This window comes from Leuciscus leuciscus (genome assembly GCF_965113295.1).
Source record: "Leuciscus leuciscus genome assembly, chromosome: 8".
Taxonomy (NCBI): domain Eukaryota; kingdom Metazoa; phylum Chordata; class Actinopteri; order Cypriniformes; family Leuciscidae; genus Leuciscus; species Leuciscus leuciscus.
The window spans coordinates 10,118,917-10,134,394 of record NC_138732.1 but is presented as its reverse complement, the minus strand read 5'-3'; the positions used below and the strand labels follow the sequence as shown (position 1 = coordinate 10,134,394).

Genomic DNA, 15,478 nt, shown 5'->3' with positions numbered 1-15,478 from the left:
TTTTGAAAAACACGTGTCATGTGATACACAGCTGGCGGAAACGCCATGTTGATTCCACTTCCTGTCTAATCATGGCAACTGCAACGACCCCGGTTGGCCAAGATCAACCGAATAAAACAGCTTCTCCACCGGTCGTGTTTGATTTGTCTCAGCCTCCGGTCATCGAGGGATTCACCCCGCTGTCCAGGGCGAGGGAAGAGAACTTTAAAGACAAATTCATCAGGAAGACGAAAGAGAATCCGTTCGTTCCTATAGGTGAGTTACATAAAGCAGTGACTTACACAAGCAGCACAACATACATAATATGATACAACCACCACAGAGCTTCATATGATCTTGTTTACCAACAGTTAAACACCGTTAAACATAAAATGCAAAGAGTTTTGAATGGGCTTAATGTAAACATGCAATGCCACAGCATGGGAACGTCTCATGTCATGCATTCAAGGTGATCTTTGGCATCATATGGCATATTCTGAATCACTCTACAGGGGTTCTACCATACAGCTGACATTTCACTTTTGGACTCATAGTTTGACTTTCATCTCCCCGTCAAAGTAACACCAGCAATTTAAACAGAGTTCCCTCTTCTGTGTTATGGAAGTGCTGCTGTGCAAATTCTTTGCTGTGTCAAAGCCAGAATAAAAGGATAACCAGGATAAAATACAATAAACAAAAACAGGGGCTTTGTTGGTGTTGAAGCTTGGTCAAGGCTGAATGTTTGAGACCACAATAAAATAGAATGTTTTCTGTATCTTTCTGTTACTTGTAATTTCTGAGAGGTTTGTTAATAATAATAACAACAATGTATTTATTATATATTTATTTATTTATAAAAAAATAAATAAAAATGTAATGGCTACCTGGTAGATAGCCTAGAAAGTTAAAGTTTTCTAGCTTTAACAATGACTGTTGTAACATTATATAATATTTTCCAAACATACTATTGTTCAAAATTTGGGGGTTGTGAAGATTTTTTTTATGTTTCTGAAAAAAGTATTTTCTGTGCACCAAGACAGCATTTATTTGATAAAAAATATCGTTTTAATTTATGTAATATTATTACATATTTGTTACATTTTAAATAACTTTTAGCTATATTGATATATTTTACAATGCAATTTATTCCTTCAGAAATAATTTATAGGATCATTCCATCAAATCAACCAAATTTTAGAAACTTTCCCAGCTCAAATGTTTTATTTTGTTCATGTTTTTTCTGTAGAAAGACAAACATAAATAGTGATGAAAGCCAAAATATTAAATGTCACAGATGTATATTTACTGCGTAATCCACTATTTTGTAGAGAGGGGTCAAAATGACAATTTTCACCTAAGATTTGAAGCCAATTTACAGGGGTGTAAAATGACTTTAGAAAGATGGCAGTATCATTATTTTATTTAGATTGGTTGGTCTATTAGTAAAATATGTTGACTTTAGCAATCTTTGTTTCATTATATGCCAATGGTGACAGTTCAAAAATGGCAAAAAGCACATCTTGTGTTGTTTTTGTGCCACATGTTTGCATGCCTGTAACTCAAGAAGTATTAAAGATATCTTAATGTCCTTTTAGATTCTGGTTCTTAACAAACTTTCCTTTTGGTTTCTTCCTTGTAAAGGCCCTCGATGGTTCAATCCCAGAGATATGGACATGTTAATGTGTCTCCATGAGTAAATTGTAAACATTTTCAGTGGGTAAAAAACAGATGTGGGTCACTTTGCATACAGCCTTTTTCTTTTAAAGAGGAATATCTGAAGAATAAATAATGTTGAAACTAGAAATGTGTATCGTATTTTTCTATTAACACAATTGCATAGAACATACCTGTCTGAGAGCCAAAAATATTCCTTTTCCAACGTTGTCATGCTTTTGTAACTCTAAAAGTAAAAGATATCTTAAAACCCTTCTAGATTCTCATTCTTAATAAACTTTCTTTTTGAAATCTTCATTTTCAAGGTCCTATAAAGTTCAGTCCCATAGATATGTGGATCTCAAAGCAGCTCCATGTTCAAAACAAAATGTGGTTCACTAGCACACAGCTGATACTTATTGCATTAAAAGAGGAATGTCTGAAGAATAAACTAGAAATGTATCTTGTTTCCCTCTATCAAAAGAATTGCATTAAACATAACTCTCTGAGTACCAACAATCCAATGAAAATGGTTGGGGCACATTAACTTGCTCTCAAACATGTATTTATATCTATATTTGAATCAGTTTTAGGGATATTTGGAAGATGGGATTTTGTTCATTTTAATAGCTTCTGAAACTACCAAGAGTTCAAATACGCAGTATCGTAACTGGTTACCGCATTGGCATCCCGATATCTCTGTGATTGAACCATATAGGGTTTTAAAAATTAAGATTCCAAAAGAAAAGTTTCATAAGAACAAGAATCAACATTAAAAAATCTTTAATACTTGAATTAAAGTATTAGTAAACTTATATAGTACTTATAATAGAAATGATCTTAGTATAGAAATAAAGACATGAAAACTTTTTTTGTTTTTGGGACTCGGAGAGACGTATTGTATTCAATTGTTTTGATAAATAGAAACGAGATGCATTTCTAGTTTCAGTGTTATTTGTTCTTTAGGCATTCTTATACACATAATCATCAGCTGTTTAAAAAGTTACCTAAATTTGGTTCTTGACCATTGAAAACGGTTACAATTCAACAATATGAGCATGGAGCTGCTTTGAGATCCCCATATCTATGGGACTGAACTTTATAGGACCTTAAAAATTAAGATTCCAAAAGAAAAGTTAATGAAGAATGAGAATCTAGAAGGATATTAAGATATCTTGAGTAATGAGTACTTTTAGAGTTACAGGCATGACAACTTTAGAAAAAGCATATTTATGGCTCTCAGACAGGTATGTTCTATCTATGCAATTGAGTTGATATAAAATATATATATATATATATATATATTTCTAGTTTTAACATTATTGTTCTTTATATATTCCTCTTTAAAAGAAAATAAAAGAAGCTATCAGCTGTATTCAAAGTGACCCACATTTGGTTTTTGACCACTGATTTATTTACTCATGGATCCACATTAACATGTCCATATCTCTGGGATTGAACCATCGAGGGGCATTAAAATGAAGATACCAAAAGAAAAGTTTAAGAACCAGAATCTAAAAGGATATTAAGATTTAATATTTGGCTTTCATCACTATTTATGTTTGGTTTTGCACTGAAAAAATATTAACAGAATTAAAAAATTTGAGGCGGGGACCTCTGGTTGAGTTGACACGGAATGACCCTATAATATACTGATTTGGGGCTTAAGAAATATTTCATATTATCAATATCAGTGTTGAAAACAGTTTATGTTTATGTGGAAGCTTTGATAATTTTCAATGGGACCCCAAATTGTACTGTATATAGTACTTTTGGCTGGGAGTAAGTGATAGGAAATCACATTATTTTCTTTGTATCCGTTGATCTCTGGCAGAGTGAAGTTGTAAACATCAACGAGAATCCCAAGGCATGGTAGATTTTCCACTAAACACACCCTTCTCTCCAGCTGTGGGGTATGAATGTGACCCATGCAGATGTCCAGCTGGGGCTTTCTCAAAATACAAGCTAAAGAAAACAGAAATGGAAGATCGAATAAAATAAGCCATTTGGCATTAAATGTGTATTGCATGGTATAATGATTTTTATTTTGTTATATACAATCAAATGGAATAGCTTAACTTTTTCTGTGGTCTTCCTCCTCAGGTTGTTTGGGAACAGCCGGAGCATTGATCTATGGCCTCAGCGCCTTCAGACGGGGCAAGACCCGACAGTCCCAGCTGCTAATGAGAGCCCGAATCTTCGCCCAAGGCTTCACGGTCGTTGCTATTATAGTGGGTGTGGCTGTGACAGCATTGAAACCCAAGCCGTGAAGAGAAGACTGAGACCCTGTTTGACCACATTGACAAGCGCCTTATATGGTCGATGGGTGAAATGTGATATGAATGTGGAGTGAACTGAACATTAAATGCCAATTGTTAGCATTTTTATTTTCTTTAACCCCTTCAGACCTGAAGTTTTCCCACTGAGCAAAAACAAAATAAGCCCAGTGTAAGATCTCATATTATAGATCGACAGGTGACACTTTATAAAAGTGTATCAAACTGCCACACTTATACACTCATTTAATATCCAATATGTAATGTAAAGAGTGTCACAGTAGCCACTGTTTTGTGGTTAAAGCATCTGGTTGACAGGCATAGTACCTGTTTTTCCATGTTGATGACCATTTCTTGAAACATTACATTGCTTCTTACCTCAGTTTTCTATTATGTATATGTATGTAGACTAGTCAAGCTGCAGAGTAATCAAAGATAAGGGGGATTCTTGAAATTATCTAAACTCTCCACGTGTAATAAATGTAAGTCTTATGTGTTTAGAAAAGTTACAATGAACGTCTGAATTCAGAAGTTTTTTTATTGAATTAATTTTATTTATGTATTGAACGTGTTATTGAATACACAATTATTGCATGGTCTGCATTGATGCACACACATTTATTTGGAGTCAGGGTGAGGGCTAAGAGATCTAGAAAAGGGAGACCAATTTTAAATTACAAATTAATATCATTACTAGATTGCTTCACTTAGTCAAAAAACATACAGATCCTTTTCTTTGGCTATTAAACTTTGTTAGTTGTAATATGCAAATACATTTCCAACCAAAATTCAGTTTTCAATGGAAACAAGGCCTCCTAACTTGTACAAACAAACTGCAGCATTTATACACCTGCCATTAAGTAACAAGCAGGACAACAAAGTCAACATCTGGACTGTAAAAAGCAGTATTATTTAACTTCCAGCATTTTTTGTAAAAGAAAACCTATCTTCATTATTTCACTGTGCTACGCTTTATTTCTAGCGCTTTTGGACACTCAACTGATGAATGACTACAGAGAGAAAAGGTTTAGGCACAGGATTCATTGCTGTAGAATGAGAATAAGGAACTGTACACTTGACAAAGTACATGGTTTAAACTCTGTATTATTAGTCCCATATGTATGTAGTAACAGTGGAAAATATTAACTGCTATATGAGCACAGTGCAATGAAGGATTGCTGTGTAGTAACTCTTCTTCATTTGTAAAAATATTCTGCTAATTTAAGTAATTAAGAAGCTGTTATGAGCAACATGCATGGGAAATTAAAAACTGCACATAACTAATAATGATTTGAATATTGAAAAGTGGTAATGTGAAAATTATTATAGGTCAATAACCTTAGCAAGCTCAGAAATATAACGTCCCTCTTGGCAGTGAACAGAAATACAAAAAAGCAGATGATGCCAAACCCAGATACTGATTACACCACAGCATTCAACTTATGAAGACAAAAAAATATTACATAGGGTGAGAGATGGTAACTAAACTGTATCCAAGTATAGAATGTAAACAAATACTTCTATTTCCTTTGTAACAAGGCAACAAAGACACTTTTGGTTCCAGTGAATGAATGCTGTCTAATGGTTTGTAGGCACTGCAAATGTTACAACAATCACAAAGAAACTTGTAAGATGCACCAAAAAAACTTTTGGCATTTAGATAGAACTGCTGCCTTTTATGGACATGGGGATTAAGAGAGAAACCATGAATTTGTTTGACCTGTTTTCAGATGTTCGTGGCACACTTGAAATTTTTTTTTAACTTACGGAATAGCTGAAATCTTCTGCCATTGCGAAACACCAGGGTACATAAATAGGAAGTTTAAATACAGTAAAGTGTACACATTCAATGACCCTATTAAAACATAAAAACTTAAATCTGTTTAAGTGTTCAGCCTCACTAAAATAGAGTGCAAGAGGGAACAAGAAAAGAAAGCCTAGGAAATACAAGAGGGAGTTATGTTAGCGAACCAGAGGCGTCTGTTTTAGAGAAATGAGAACGGAGCGCATCCGAGACACGTCTTTAGTCATGCGGCTGGTCTTGGGGTTGAAGTCGCATAGACGGGCCACTTTCTCCCATTCTGTTCCAGGACTGTCATCATCACACTCCTTGAGGAAGGCCTCCTCTGACGCTCTAAAAGAACAGACAGGAGAGAATCATGAGCACCAGAGGTCATGTCATGCCTCGACATCAACCCTCAAGTTTCACAGACTAGGCTTAAGCCTAGTCCCAGACTAAAATACATATTTGAAATCTGAAAGCTACTTGTACTGACATATCTTAAAATATGTCAGTGCCATTGTTTTGTATCAAGATGCACACTAGTAATGTTTTCTTCTAAGGCACTTTTATAAATGCCACGTAAACGCCCTAATTGAACTATGGCCTAATCCTGGTTTAGTCTAAACCCTGTCTGTGAAACCGAGCCCAAAATAAATGAGAGATCAACCAACATTATTTTCTATGTCCGATCTCTGATTGTAATTATTTTCTGTCCTAACCATGAAATTTTTTTTTACAGTCTATGGTCTGAACACACTGAATGTGAAAGTTACACAATGTGACAATCACAGCCAATCAGAAGGTATTTGTTATGAGTATATCCAGCTGTTTTGCCTAAACTTCTGTTTCTCAATTGAGAATGAAAGGGGAAACGTTTAAACCTAAAAACTAAAAAACCAAAACTAGAAAAACATGAATATCTGTCAAATATTGGTTGAACAAATTAATCAGATCTCTAAATGAAACAAGAAACAAAGCATGAATGTGATTACACTATCATTCAAAAGTTTGGGGTAGGTAAGATTTTTTTGGAAAGAAATTATAGAAATTGTATTCAGCAAGGACACACTAAATTGATCAAAAGTGACAGTAAAGACATTTATATGGGACAAAAGATTTATATTTCAAATAATTTCTTTTTTTTTTTTTTACTTCCTATTTATCAAAAAAATCCAGAAAGAAATGCATCACAGTTTCCAAAAAAATACTAAGCAGCACAACTGTTTTCAACATTGATAATAATAATACATGTTTTTTAGCACCAAATCAGCATAATAGAATGATTTCTGAAAGATCATTGTGAGTGAGGACTGGAGTAATGATGCTGAAAATTAAGCTTTGCCATCACAGGAATAAATTTCATTTTAAAATATATTCAAATAAAAAAGAGTTATGTGTAATAATAATTTCTGTTTTTTTTTTTTATTAAATAAATGCAGCATTGGTGAGCAGAATAGCCTTCTTTCAAAAACATTACAAATCCTCAATGACCCCGAACTTTTGAACGGTAGTGTCGTATCTTTGTTTATGTGATGCAAGCAAGGAACTGTGCATTTATGTTATTTCACTGATTTGCATTAAACATACACAAAACCTATGGCATCAGAGTTGGGCTGTTTGTAGAAAGCCTTATCAGCGATCCTAATGCACAAACAGGCAGGAAAGCAAAAAAGGAAATGAAAACAAGATAAAGGAGAGGAAGAGAAAAATAGGGAGAGAGGGATACATAAGAAGAACATCAACAGAAGTGTTAAAGTGCATCAAATCCTTTTTCATGATACTAAGAAGACTGAAGATAAAAGTGTATATTAATCAACAGCATATGTGATGCGGTTTGCTGTCATTAACAAAGAAAAAGTTAGATCATCCCCTCCGTACTAATTGTAAGTGCATTACTGCAAATAAGATTTTTGCTTCTAAGGAACAAGTCTACATTTTCTTAAAGCTTAGCCCTCATTGAACTCGGAATATTCCTTTATTGATTATTTTACTTGACGTGCCTTTGTTTCTCTCTCTGCTACTGGTTTACAAACACACAATATTGTAACGTGAATGAAAGGGATGGTACGGAAAATACAAAATTATAACTGTTCACAATATAGCATATGATTGCTGCTGTCCTGCTGAGTTTAGCTGTGTTTTTTTAAAACAACTTAGGCTGTCATACAGTATGTAATATCATACAGGTATAAATCCCTTTTTAATTGATTATTAAATTGTTCAAATATGGTTTACACATGTTAGTTTCCATGACAGAGTTAAAGATAATTTTTTTCATGTTACTACTGGAGCTGCCAGTTTGCTAATTTCAAATAATTATTAAACAGCAAGCACAAACTATGTATCAGTGTCTGAATTCACTCTCTCTCAAGTGAACTATATTAGTGGAGTAATGTATGGAATAGTGAATGAGGGTATAGGGGTCGATTTCAGACACAGCCTTAGTAATCCTGAAGACATTTATTAGCTTGTTCAGGTGTGTTTGGAATAGGGTTGGAGCTAAACTCTGCAGGACAGCGGCACTCAAGGGCCGACGTTGCCCATCCCTGGCATAAGTCAAAGTTCATCTCATTCCTATCAATAATAAAAAGCATGCAGACAACTTTATGACCAGTCTTCTCTGTACACATGACAAAACTACAATAAAACAAAGGGAATCAGATACCATGCAAAAGTCTGTTAAGAGGTGTGAGAGGTTGCTGACATTAAAAGCCAGCAGTAAGACTCACAATTAATTACGTTTACTTTTGATTATGAGTAAAATTAAAGCTCCTCTAAAACATTTTTTTTTTTTCTATCTCAGAAAACAAATGTCTTTAAATCAAGTTAAATAATACTGACAATAGTAAATAACAATAAAACTCAGTTCTAGCCATCATTTTATAAGACATTCTTCATTTCAAGTGTTTTCTTGTATGGACTGGTGGTTCACAGCTGTGCATCCTAATTTTCACTAACAAAAACATATAGTTCGAAAAAGCATGGATATTAAAGATGTTAGGGTGAAATACTTGTTGTTGGCTTTATTTTTCTCCATCTGTTCATTCTGGTGTACATGCCAGTCCTCCAGTTCTTTCCGGGCCTTGTCCCTCCACACAGCCTCGGCTGCTTTAGAGGCGGAATCTGCACATCGGAAACCAGAGAAAGTTCATATACAAAGCTGCTTATTTTATTTGTCTTTGTTTGCAAGATAGTAATACGTTTGGCTGCCTGTTTATGTTTTTAAAATACAAATTCCTTGAAAAATGAATCTGCTGCTTAAATAAAAGCATTCAACTATTTTCATTCTCAAATGTGCCTTTTATCAGTTCTAACTTACTAAGTTTCTAACTATGTTTTGCTGGCCCGTATTACAAACTGGTACCTATTATGTGGATGTAGCATAACTTAAAAGTGAAAATTTTTGAATACTGCTATAATTAGAAATACCCTATTTGGTTTTGTCACTCATGATTCATTTATTTTACAACCGAAAGTATCTGATAATCATGGAAACTTGTTTCCACCATGGGATGAAAAAATAAAAACTTTTTTTCTTGAAATGACAAGTTTATATCTCACAATTCTGGCTTTATAATTCACAATTGCGAGTTTATATCTCAAAATTCTGAAATATCTTGCAATTGCAAGTTTATTTCTTCTAATTCTGATTCAGAATTGTGAGATAAAAAGTCGCAATTACATTTTTCTTTTTTTATTCCATGGAATAATACAGGGGTTTCAGGGATGAAGTGTTTAGTATTCAGCAGGTCATATGATCTAAACATGCTGGCCACCGTAAGAATAGACCCGTTTTATGTGGAATAAACTGGAATAAACATATTTGTCAAAAGTACTATTAACTAACTGATTTTAAGGCTTTTAAGGCCTGGTTTCACAGACAGGGCTTAGATTAAGCCAGGAGTAAGCCTTTAATTAGGACATTTAAGTAACGTGTCTTAGAAAAAAACATTACTGGTGTGCATCTTGAGGCAAAACAATGGTACTGACTTCTTTTAAGATATGTCAGTGCAAGTTGCTTTCAATTAAAACAGCTCAAACATGCATTTTAGTCTGGGACTAGGCTTAAAGGGTTAGTTCACCCAAAAATGAAAATGATGTCATTAATGACGCACCCTCATGTCGTTCCAAGCCCGTAAGACCTCCGTTCATCTTCGGAACACAGTTTAAGATATTTTAGATTTAGTCCGAGAGCTTTCTGTCCCTCCATTGAAAATGTATGTATGGTATACTGTCCATGTCCAGAAAGGTAATACAGACATCATCAAAGTAGTCCATGTGACCTTAGTGGGGTTAGTTAGAATTTTTTGAAGCATCGAAAATACATTTTGGTCCAAAAATAACAAAAACGACGACTTTATTCAGCATTGTATTCTCTACCGGGTCTGTTGTCAATCTGCGTTCACGACTCCGCAGTGACGCTGCTGAAAGCTCTTAGACTAAATCTAAAATATCTTAAACTGTGTTCCGAAGATGAACGGAGGTCTTACGGGCTTGGAACGACATGAGGGTGAGTCATTAATGACATAATTTTCATTTTTGGGTGAACTAACCCTTTAAGGCTTGTCTGTGGAACCGAGCATATATTAAATAAACTTAAACCAAGCTTAAGTTAAATTTCCTGCATCTAATATCATGACATGCCAAATAAGTGTCTTAATTGAACTTGGCAGGCTATCCAGTTAGTAACACACACACACACATTCTTATTGACGGTAATAATTCAATACCTAATTCCTCCAGCCGAGACTTTTGTTCCTCCCTCCATTGGCGCAGACTTTCAGGTTCTTGTCTCTGCATGTCGACTTGAGCAATGGCTGAGTAGCCATCAGTTGTGCCGTTGGCGTCCTAATGTTACAAATGATGATGTAATGTTAACAACGTCCTTTCCTGGCACAACTGGCAATTGTGTTGTAGTACATAATAACAAACAAGAACATTTAATATTACAATATTAGTTGTTTTTTAACCACACTCACCTGAAACATATCTCCGTTTACAGCAGTAGCTGGTGCTCCTCCAAAATCACAGTCTGCACTCAAATAGAAGAAACAACGTGTTTCAGCACTTGTTAGGCAACAGTTTCTACACTGTGTTGATTTATTGAAACATTACAGGCATCACCGGAATGCAGCACACCTTGTTGGACTGTGAGTACGTAAAAGACCTCTCTCACAATTTCTGGATCTAGTCAGCATGGGCTGGTGTGTTCTCTTTTATTGCTTTTACTAGTGTGCTTTTCCAGTGGTTTGCTTGCTTGTCTTACCCTGACAGGTACTGTGTGACTTTAACTCCAGTATTAAAGCTGATGATGTGATGCTAGACTACTAAATAACATTGACTAGAAAATTTGTTTTGGTGGTATTAGTTTTTAGATCAGTTAAACAGTAAACCATTCAATTATATATCAGAGTCTTCATGGTTGTTGTAAATCATAATTATTCTATTATCAATCTCCACTACTGTCAATAGCTCATTTTGATGATGAAGTAGATTAGATTTAGAGCATCTTTGCTGTATTGTAATGACGATTAATTCTAACAATCAACAAGTACAGTGTAATGATTTTGTAATCTTGGTTGTTTTTTTTTGCTTTAATTCATTGAATTAATTTGCAATACTTTACCAAAAAGTACTGCGGCAGTACTATGGTACAGTGGCGGTATCCAGTGGTAATACCATGGTACTTCTATAGTACCGGTATATAATGTAATATCATATTATGTTACATACAGTTAGTATAGTAACAATTAACCTGTTAAGCTTCACCAGTGCGTCGGCGCACTGAAGCGTTTTTTTATTTATGCATCTATGCATAATTACATGCAACTAAACCAAACCCTAATCCTAACCCTATGTTACTTATTATTACTCACTACTTTCATGTATAATAACAGTGTAACAAAGACACCTAAAATAAGGTGTAACCATACTTTTTTGGACATGTACTATGGGATTCTTAAAAGCAAGTACCTGTAAATATCAAGGTACAAGAATTTCTGTACATTTAGTAAGGGATGGTCAAAACCATGGTACGTTTTTGGTAAGTTATATGGTACTCTCATTTAGTACCATGGTATTGTATGGCACTCCACGGTACTTTTAAGAATACCACGGTAGATGTCCAAAAACATGGTACCACTAGTACTTATGTGTAAGAACTAAGGATACTGTAATATATTTTTACATTAGTTTTTACAGTAAATACATAAATAAACTTGAATATTCATTTGATTAAGCAAAAGCAAACAGGCCGGCGTGACACACACACCTCCGATGAACGTGTACGTGTCCGCGGGCGGAGGTCCGTCGTCCTCCTCCATCGCAACGAAGCCGAAACCGGCGCTGTCGTTCTCGATCACGGCGATCTCATTCTCCTGCTGGGCCAGAAACGCCGCGGCCGGGTCTTCTTCTGCATGAACGCCGTTGTCGGAGGCGACAAACCCAAAGTCGTCAGCCATGTTTAACAAAGTAACACCGGTTTCCGTAAAGCGGCACTAAAACCCTCCAGCTGTTTTGTTCTTCGAGCGAGTTGGTAGTGTTTGAAAGGAACAATAAACGTGGTTGTTAAAGGTCAAACGAAGACAGATTTGTATATAAAAAGTATATAATACTAGTAATTTTTTACTTTTTAATGGCAGCAGGTTGGCTATGAGTTGAATGACGCGCAGCTCTGGTTGTTGGGAGTGTTGTGAAAAAAATGACAGGAACAATGTTGAACACACAGTTGATTGTGGTGTTGTGTCTCCATCTACTGGAGAGAGTACGTAATACAGGCTTCAACTCTACAGCAAGCCAGCTACTCACGTCGTTACGTTCATCATAATGATTTTGGTGATACAAAATAATATTTTTTTGTTTTAGCATATTTGGAAAACTTGACGAATTGCAATGCTGAGCTTTCAGGTTTTTTTTTAAGCAGCACATGCTTTGACTTTTTGAGACTTTCTTGAAGACAATTTCCAGCAAACTAGGTTGAAATTCGGATGTATTTATGCCGGAACAGTCCTCTAAAGTTCTAAAGTTGCATGATCTTGAGATTTTCCTACACCTTAATGAAGTAGGCTACCTGAAAATGTAGTCAAAAGCAGTAAGTCAAGAACAGTATAGACTGACCTATGTTGAACATAGTTTTCTGTATTATACACAGGTAAAATACTTGAATAAACTATGAATTAGTATGGGTAAATAAATTAATAAAATAAAAATAAAACAATAAAATAAAATAGAAAGATGAGCCCACGTTTACAAAACATCAAATCTGTATTCTACAAACAATTGAGAACCTGCGGGCGGGTAATAGACTCAATGAATTTACACAAATTTGAACACATTTTCACTTAAACATAGAACATAAGAGTCTGGCCACGGCCGGGGGCGCGCCCACCGAGCCCGTGCGTCAGGCCACCACGTGACGCATGACGTATTATCAAAGTCCTACTAAAAGAAAATCCAACAGGGAAAACCTGCGGCTTCTGTGCGCGACCTGACGCCCAAATCTAGAAAGTTGTGAAGTTTACTTGATCTCTATTTATAACAGATCATCAGATCAGAAAACGGAAGGCTGAGATGTCTGTCGATCACAAGGAGGTAAATGCTCTGCTTCCCAACTTCTTTTTGGATGTACCGGCAGTAACTGGGCTTTAAAAGAGAGTGTATTACGTTTCTAGGTTACATACATAGACTCACATAGTATAAGTAGCCTAATGCTGAAGGCTATTAACGGTTATGATGGGAAAATTATGCATCAGCTTTAGGATACTTTGGGACTTTTCCTAACATAGCAATTCGTTTACATTATAATGTGGCTTGGCAGCTTATCTGGATTCTCTAAAGAGCTAAATGTTTTCTTCTTTGTAGGAAATATTCCTTTTTAGTGATCCTTTAGTTGTAATGATACAAAGTTAAAATTTACAGATTGTGTAGTTGTCACTTAGTTTCATTGATTGGAGGCAACGACATTGGTTTTATTTCCACATATTGAGAAATAAAGTAAAATTATGCAAAGTTCATGTATAGTTTGCAGTTTTCAAAGTAAAAGATTTATGCTTGCACTCACATGAACCCTATATAATATTGATAGAATTAGATAGAAAGGAGTTCAGATAGCTTGATCACTTGTCGGTGTTTATGCATAGTTATGTGCTTTTTTAGCTTTAAAACATTAAAGCTATGAATCATTATTTCATTTTTAATTCACCCTAGGGGATGAAATGTCAGGCTTATGAATGAATATTATTTTGTAAGTAATTTTGATCACAAAGGACTGAATGAAATTGGAGATAGTTAGTGGAAAATTGAAATGCACACAGAAAAGAGGACCTTTCAGAACGTACAATGCCCTCTCAATTACAGTTTTGCCACAGGGTTTGACAACAGCTGCAGTTTTGTTCTCTCAAATTGTATTCAGTCTGACATAACCTGCTTAGGGTGGCACAGCTTTGCCGTCTAAAACATATGTTATTCGCACAGTGCGAGAAGACCATTCAGAATTCATAATGGTTTCTCAATTGGAGTTTTACCACAGGGCAAACACAGCGCTGTTGCATTCTCAAATTGCTGTCACATACCCAACTGTGGGTGCAACCATGAAACATATGTTATCCACATTGAGAGGAATGTTCATTTTGCTTCCCACCCATCCAACCTGCCTTCTGATGTCTTTTTCTGGTAGTTCATGGGTTTAAATGTTACATCTAGAGCCAGAGAATCTGAGGTAGTAGATGTTTTCTCTTCCTTCACTCACTCCCTCCCTCCCTCTCTCTTTCCCCCTCTCCGTGACTCGTGGGTGTTGGGCTGAAATAGTTTGGTGTAGTTTTACATTCCTTATATAGCCTGTGGAGTAAGAGAGAAGTGGAGCGAACCCGTGTCACAAAGAAGGAGGGGAGGGAGTTGAGCTTTGCCAGCAGTGAGAAAGTCAGGCTGTCTTGCAGTGCCAGATTTCCCCTTGGTTTTCTGGAGGTTTGGGTGACAAGTTTGGTCCGTGGCATAAGGTATGTGTGCGCCGTGCCACATACTCTCAGGTAAACTCTGTGTGGGATAGGATAGCCTCTGGAGTTTGGAGACTATAAGTCACAGGGAGGGGGGAAATGTCATGATTTGGGGGACTCAGCTTGTCCTTGGCTTTTAGTTTTATGTCATGTTACTATTTGCTATTGTGTCAACCCATAACATAATCAACAGTGATGCTATGATTTGCTGGAGGTGCCACCCGTGGATTATTTAGTGTTTGAGGAATAATATGCAGTAGTTATTAAATTAATCTGCTATCATCATACATACGCGTGTCATGTGCTCATGCTTTATTCAAACAGCCATTGAGTGCTATAAATCTATGCTGAGCTTCTAAAATGTGCTGGGTTGTCATAATATATAGCATTTTCACTCATGGATTTGCTTGAGTGTAGATAATGTGCACTCTCATTGTGGATCACTGACCAGTAATTTGCAGTTCACCATGCAATGGGAACATATAGGTGCTTATTTCTGTCACCTACCTGATAATTAATTTAAATAAGCCGAATCTCAAATGTCTCCATGAACGCTGTCGTGAACAATTGATCACACAGGAATAAAAGTGTTTTCAAATCGTTTCAGTGCTGATAAAACCTGATATTTATACTTTTGTTTAGTTGTCAAGTAATTTTTTTTTATATATGTGTAGTGTTTTTCACAATACACATGGTTTTAAACCAGCTTTACAGACATTTTAATATCTTAGAGCTGGGCGATTAAATTATATTGCTTTATGTGAGCATGCTGTATGTGTGTGAATAAAGTTGGACAT

At 35.6% G+C, this 15,478-nt stretch overlaps 3 protein-coding genes across 9 annotated transcripts in view; 2 read left to right on the top strand and 1 right to left on the bottom strand.

Moving 5' to 3' along the window:
* The first annotated feature begins 39 nt into the window (after positions 1-39).
* higd2a (HIG1 hypoxia inducible domain family, member 2A) lies at positions 40-4,571 on the top strand. Its single transcript, XM_082177619.1, has 2 exons — positions 40-255; positions 3,736-4,571. The coding sequence occupies exons 1-2, from the start codon at positions 72-74 to the stop codon at positions 3,900-3,902; spliced, it is 351 nt and encodes a 116-aa protein (XP_082033745.1). The 5' UTR covers positions 40-71; the 3' UTR covers positions 3,903-4,571.
* On the bottom strand, positions 4,429-12,441 carry cltb (clathrin, light chain B). Of its 4 annotated transcripts, XM_082177612.1 has the most exons (7): positions 12,320-12,441; positions 11,963-12,212; positions 10,671-10,723; positions 10,422-10,539; positions 8,703-8,814; positions 7,279-7,332; positions 4,429-6,042 (listed from the first exon to the last, which is right to left on the bottom strand). In XM_082177612.1, exons 2-7 carry the CDS (start codon positions 12,150-12,152, stop codon positions 5,871-5,873), a joined length of 699 nt encoding a protein of 232 aa, XP_082033738.1. In that variant the 5' UTR covers positions 12,153-12,212; positions 12,320-12,441; the 3' UTR covers positions 4,429-5,870. The 4 variants fall into 4 exon arrangements, with proteins under 4 accessions (XP_082033738.1, XP_082033737.1, XP_082033739.1 ...); XM_082177611.1 differs by having other exon boundaries at positions 11,963-12,400; XM_082177613.1 differs by having other exon boundaries at positions 10,671-10,720; positions 11,963-12,399.
* Positions 10,755-15,478, top strand: part of pdlim7 (PDZ and LIM domain 7) — a 45,109-nt gene continuing 40,385 nt past the window's right edge. Inside the window, exon 1 of one of the 4 annotated variants that reach the window (XM_082177597.1) lies at positions 10,755-10,965. Coding sequence is in view for 2 of the 4 variants with exons in the window: in XM_082177598.1 (XP_082033724.1) it covers positions 13,261-13,281 (21 nt within the window). In the remaining 2 variants the exon portion in view is untranslated. Of the gene's footprint in view, positions 10,966-13,118; positions 13,282-13,302; positions 14,685-15,478 lie in introns of those variants that run through there. The other 3 variants (XM_082177598.1, XM_082177595.1, XM_082177596.1) reach the window with 3 other exon arrangements.

Coding starts and splice junctions, on each gene's coding strand:
- cltb (XM_082177612.1), bottom strand. CDS start 12,152: ATGGCTGACGACTTTGGGTTTGTCGCCTCCGACAACGGCGTTCATGCA. Junction 10,540..10,670: donor TAAACGGAGATATGTTTCAG/GTGAGTGTGGTT, acceptor TTGTAACATTAG/GACGCCAACGGCACAACTGA. Junction 6,043..7,278: donor TCTGATGCCATAGGTTTTGT/GTATGTTTAATG, acceptor CTGTTCTTTTAG/AGCGTCAGAGGAGGCCTTCC.
- higd2a (XM_082177619.1), top strand. CDS start 72: ATGGCAACTGCAACGACCCCGGTTGGCCAAGATCAACCGAATAAAACA. Junction 256..3,735: donor GAATCCGTTCGTTCCTATAG/GTGAGTTACATA, acceptor CTTCCTCCTCAG/GTTGTTTGGGAACAGCCGGA.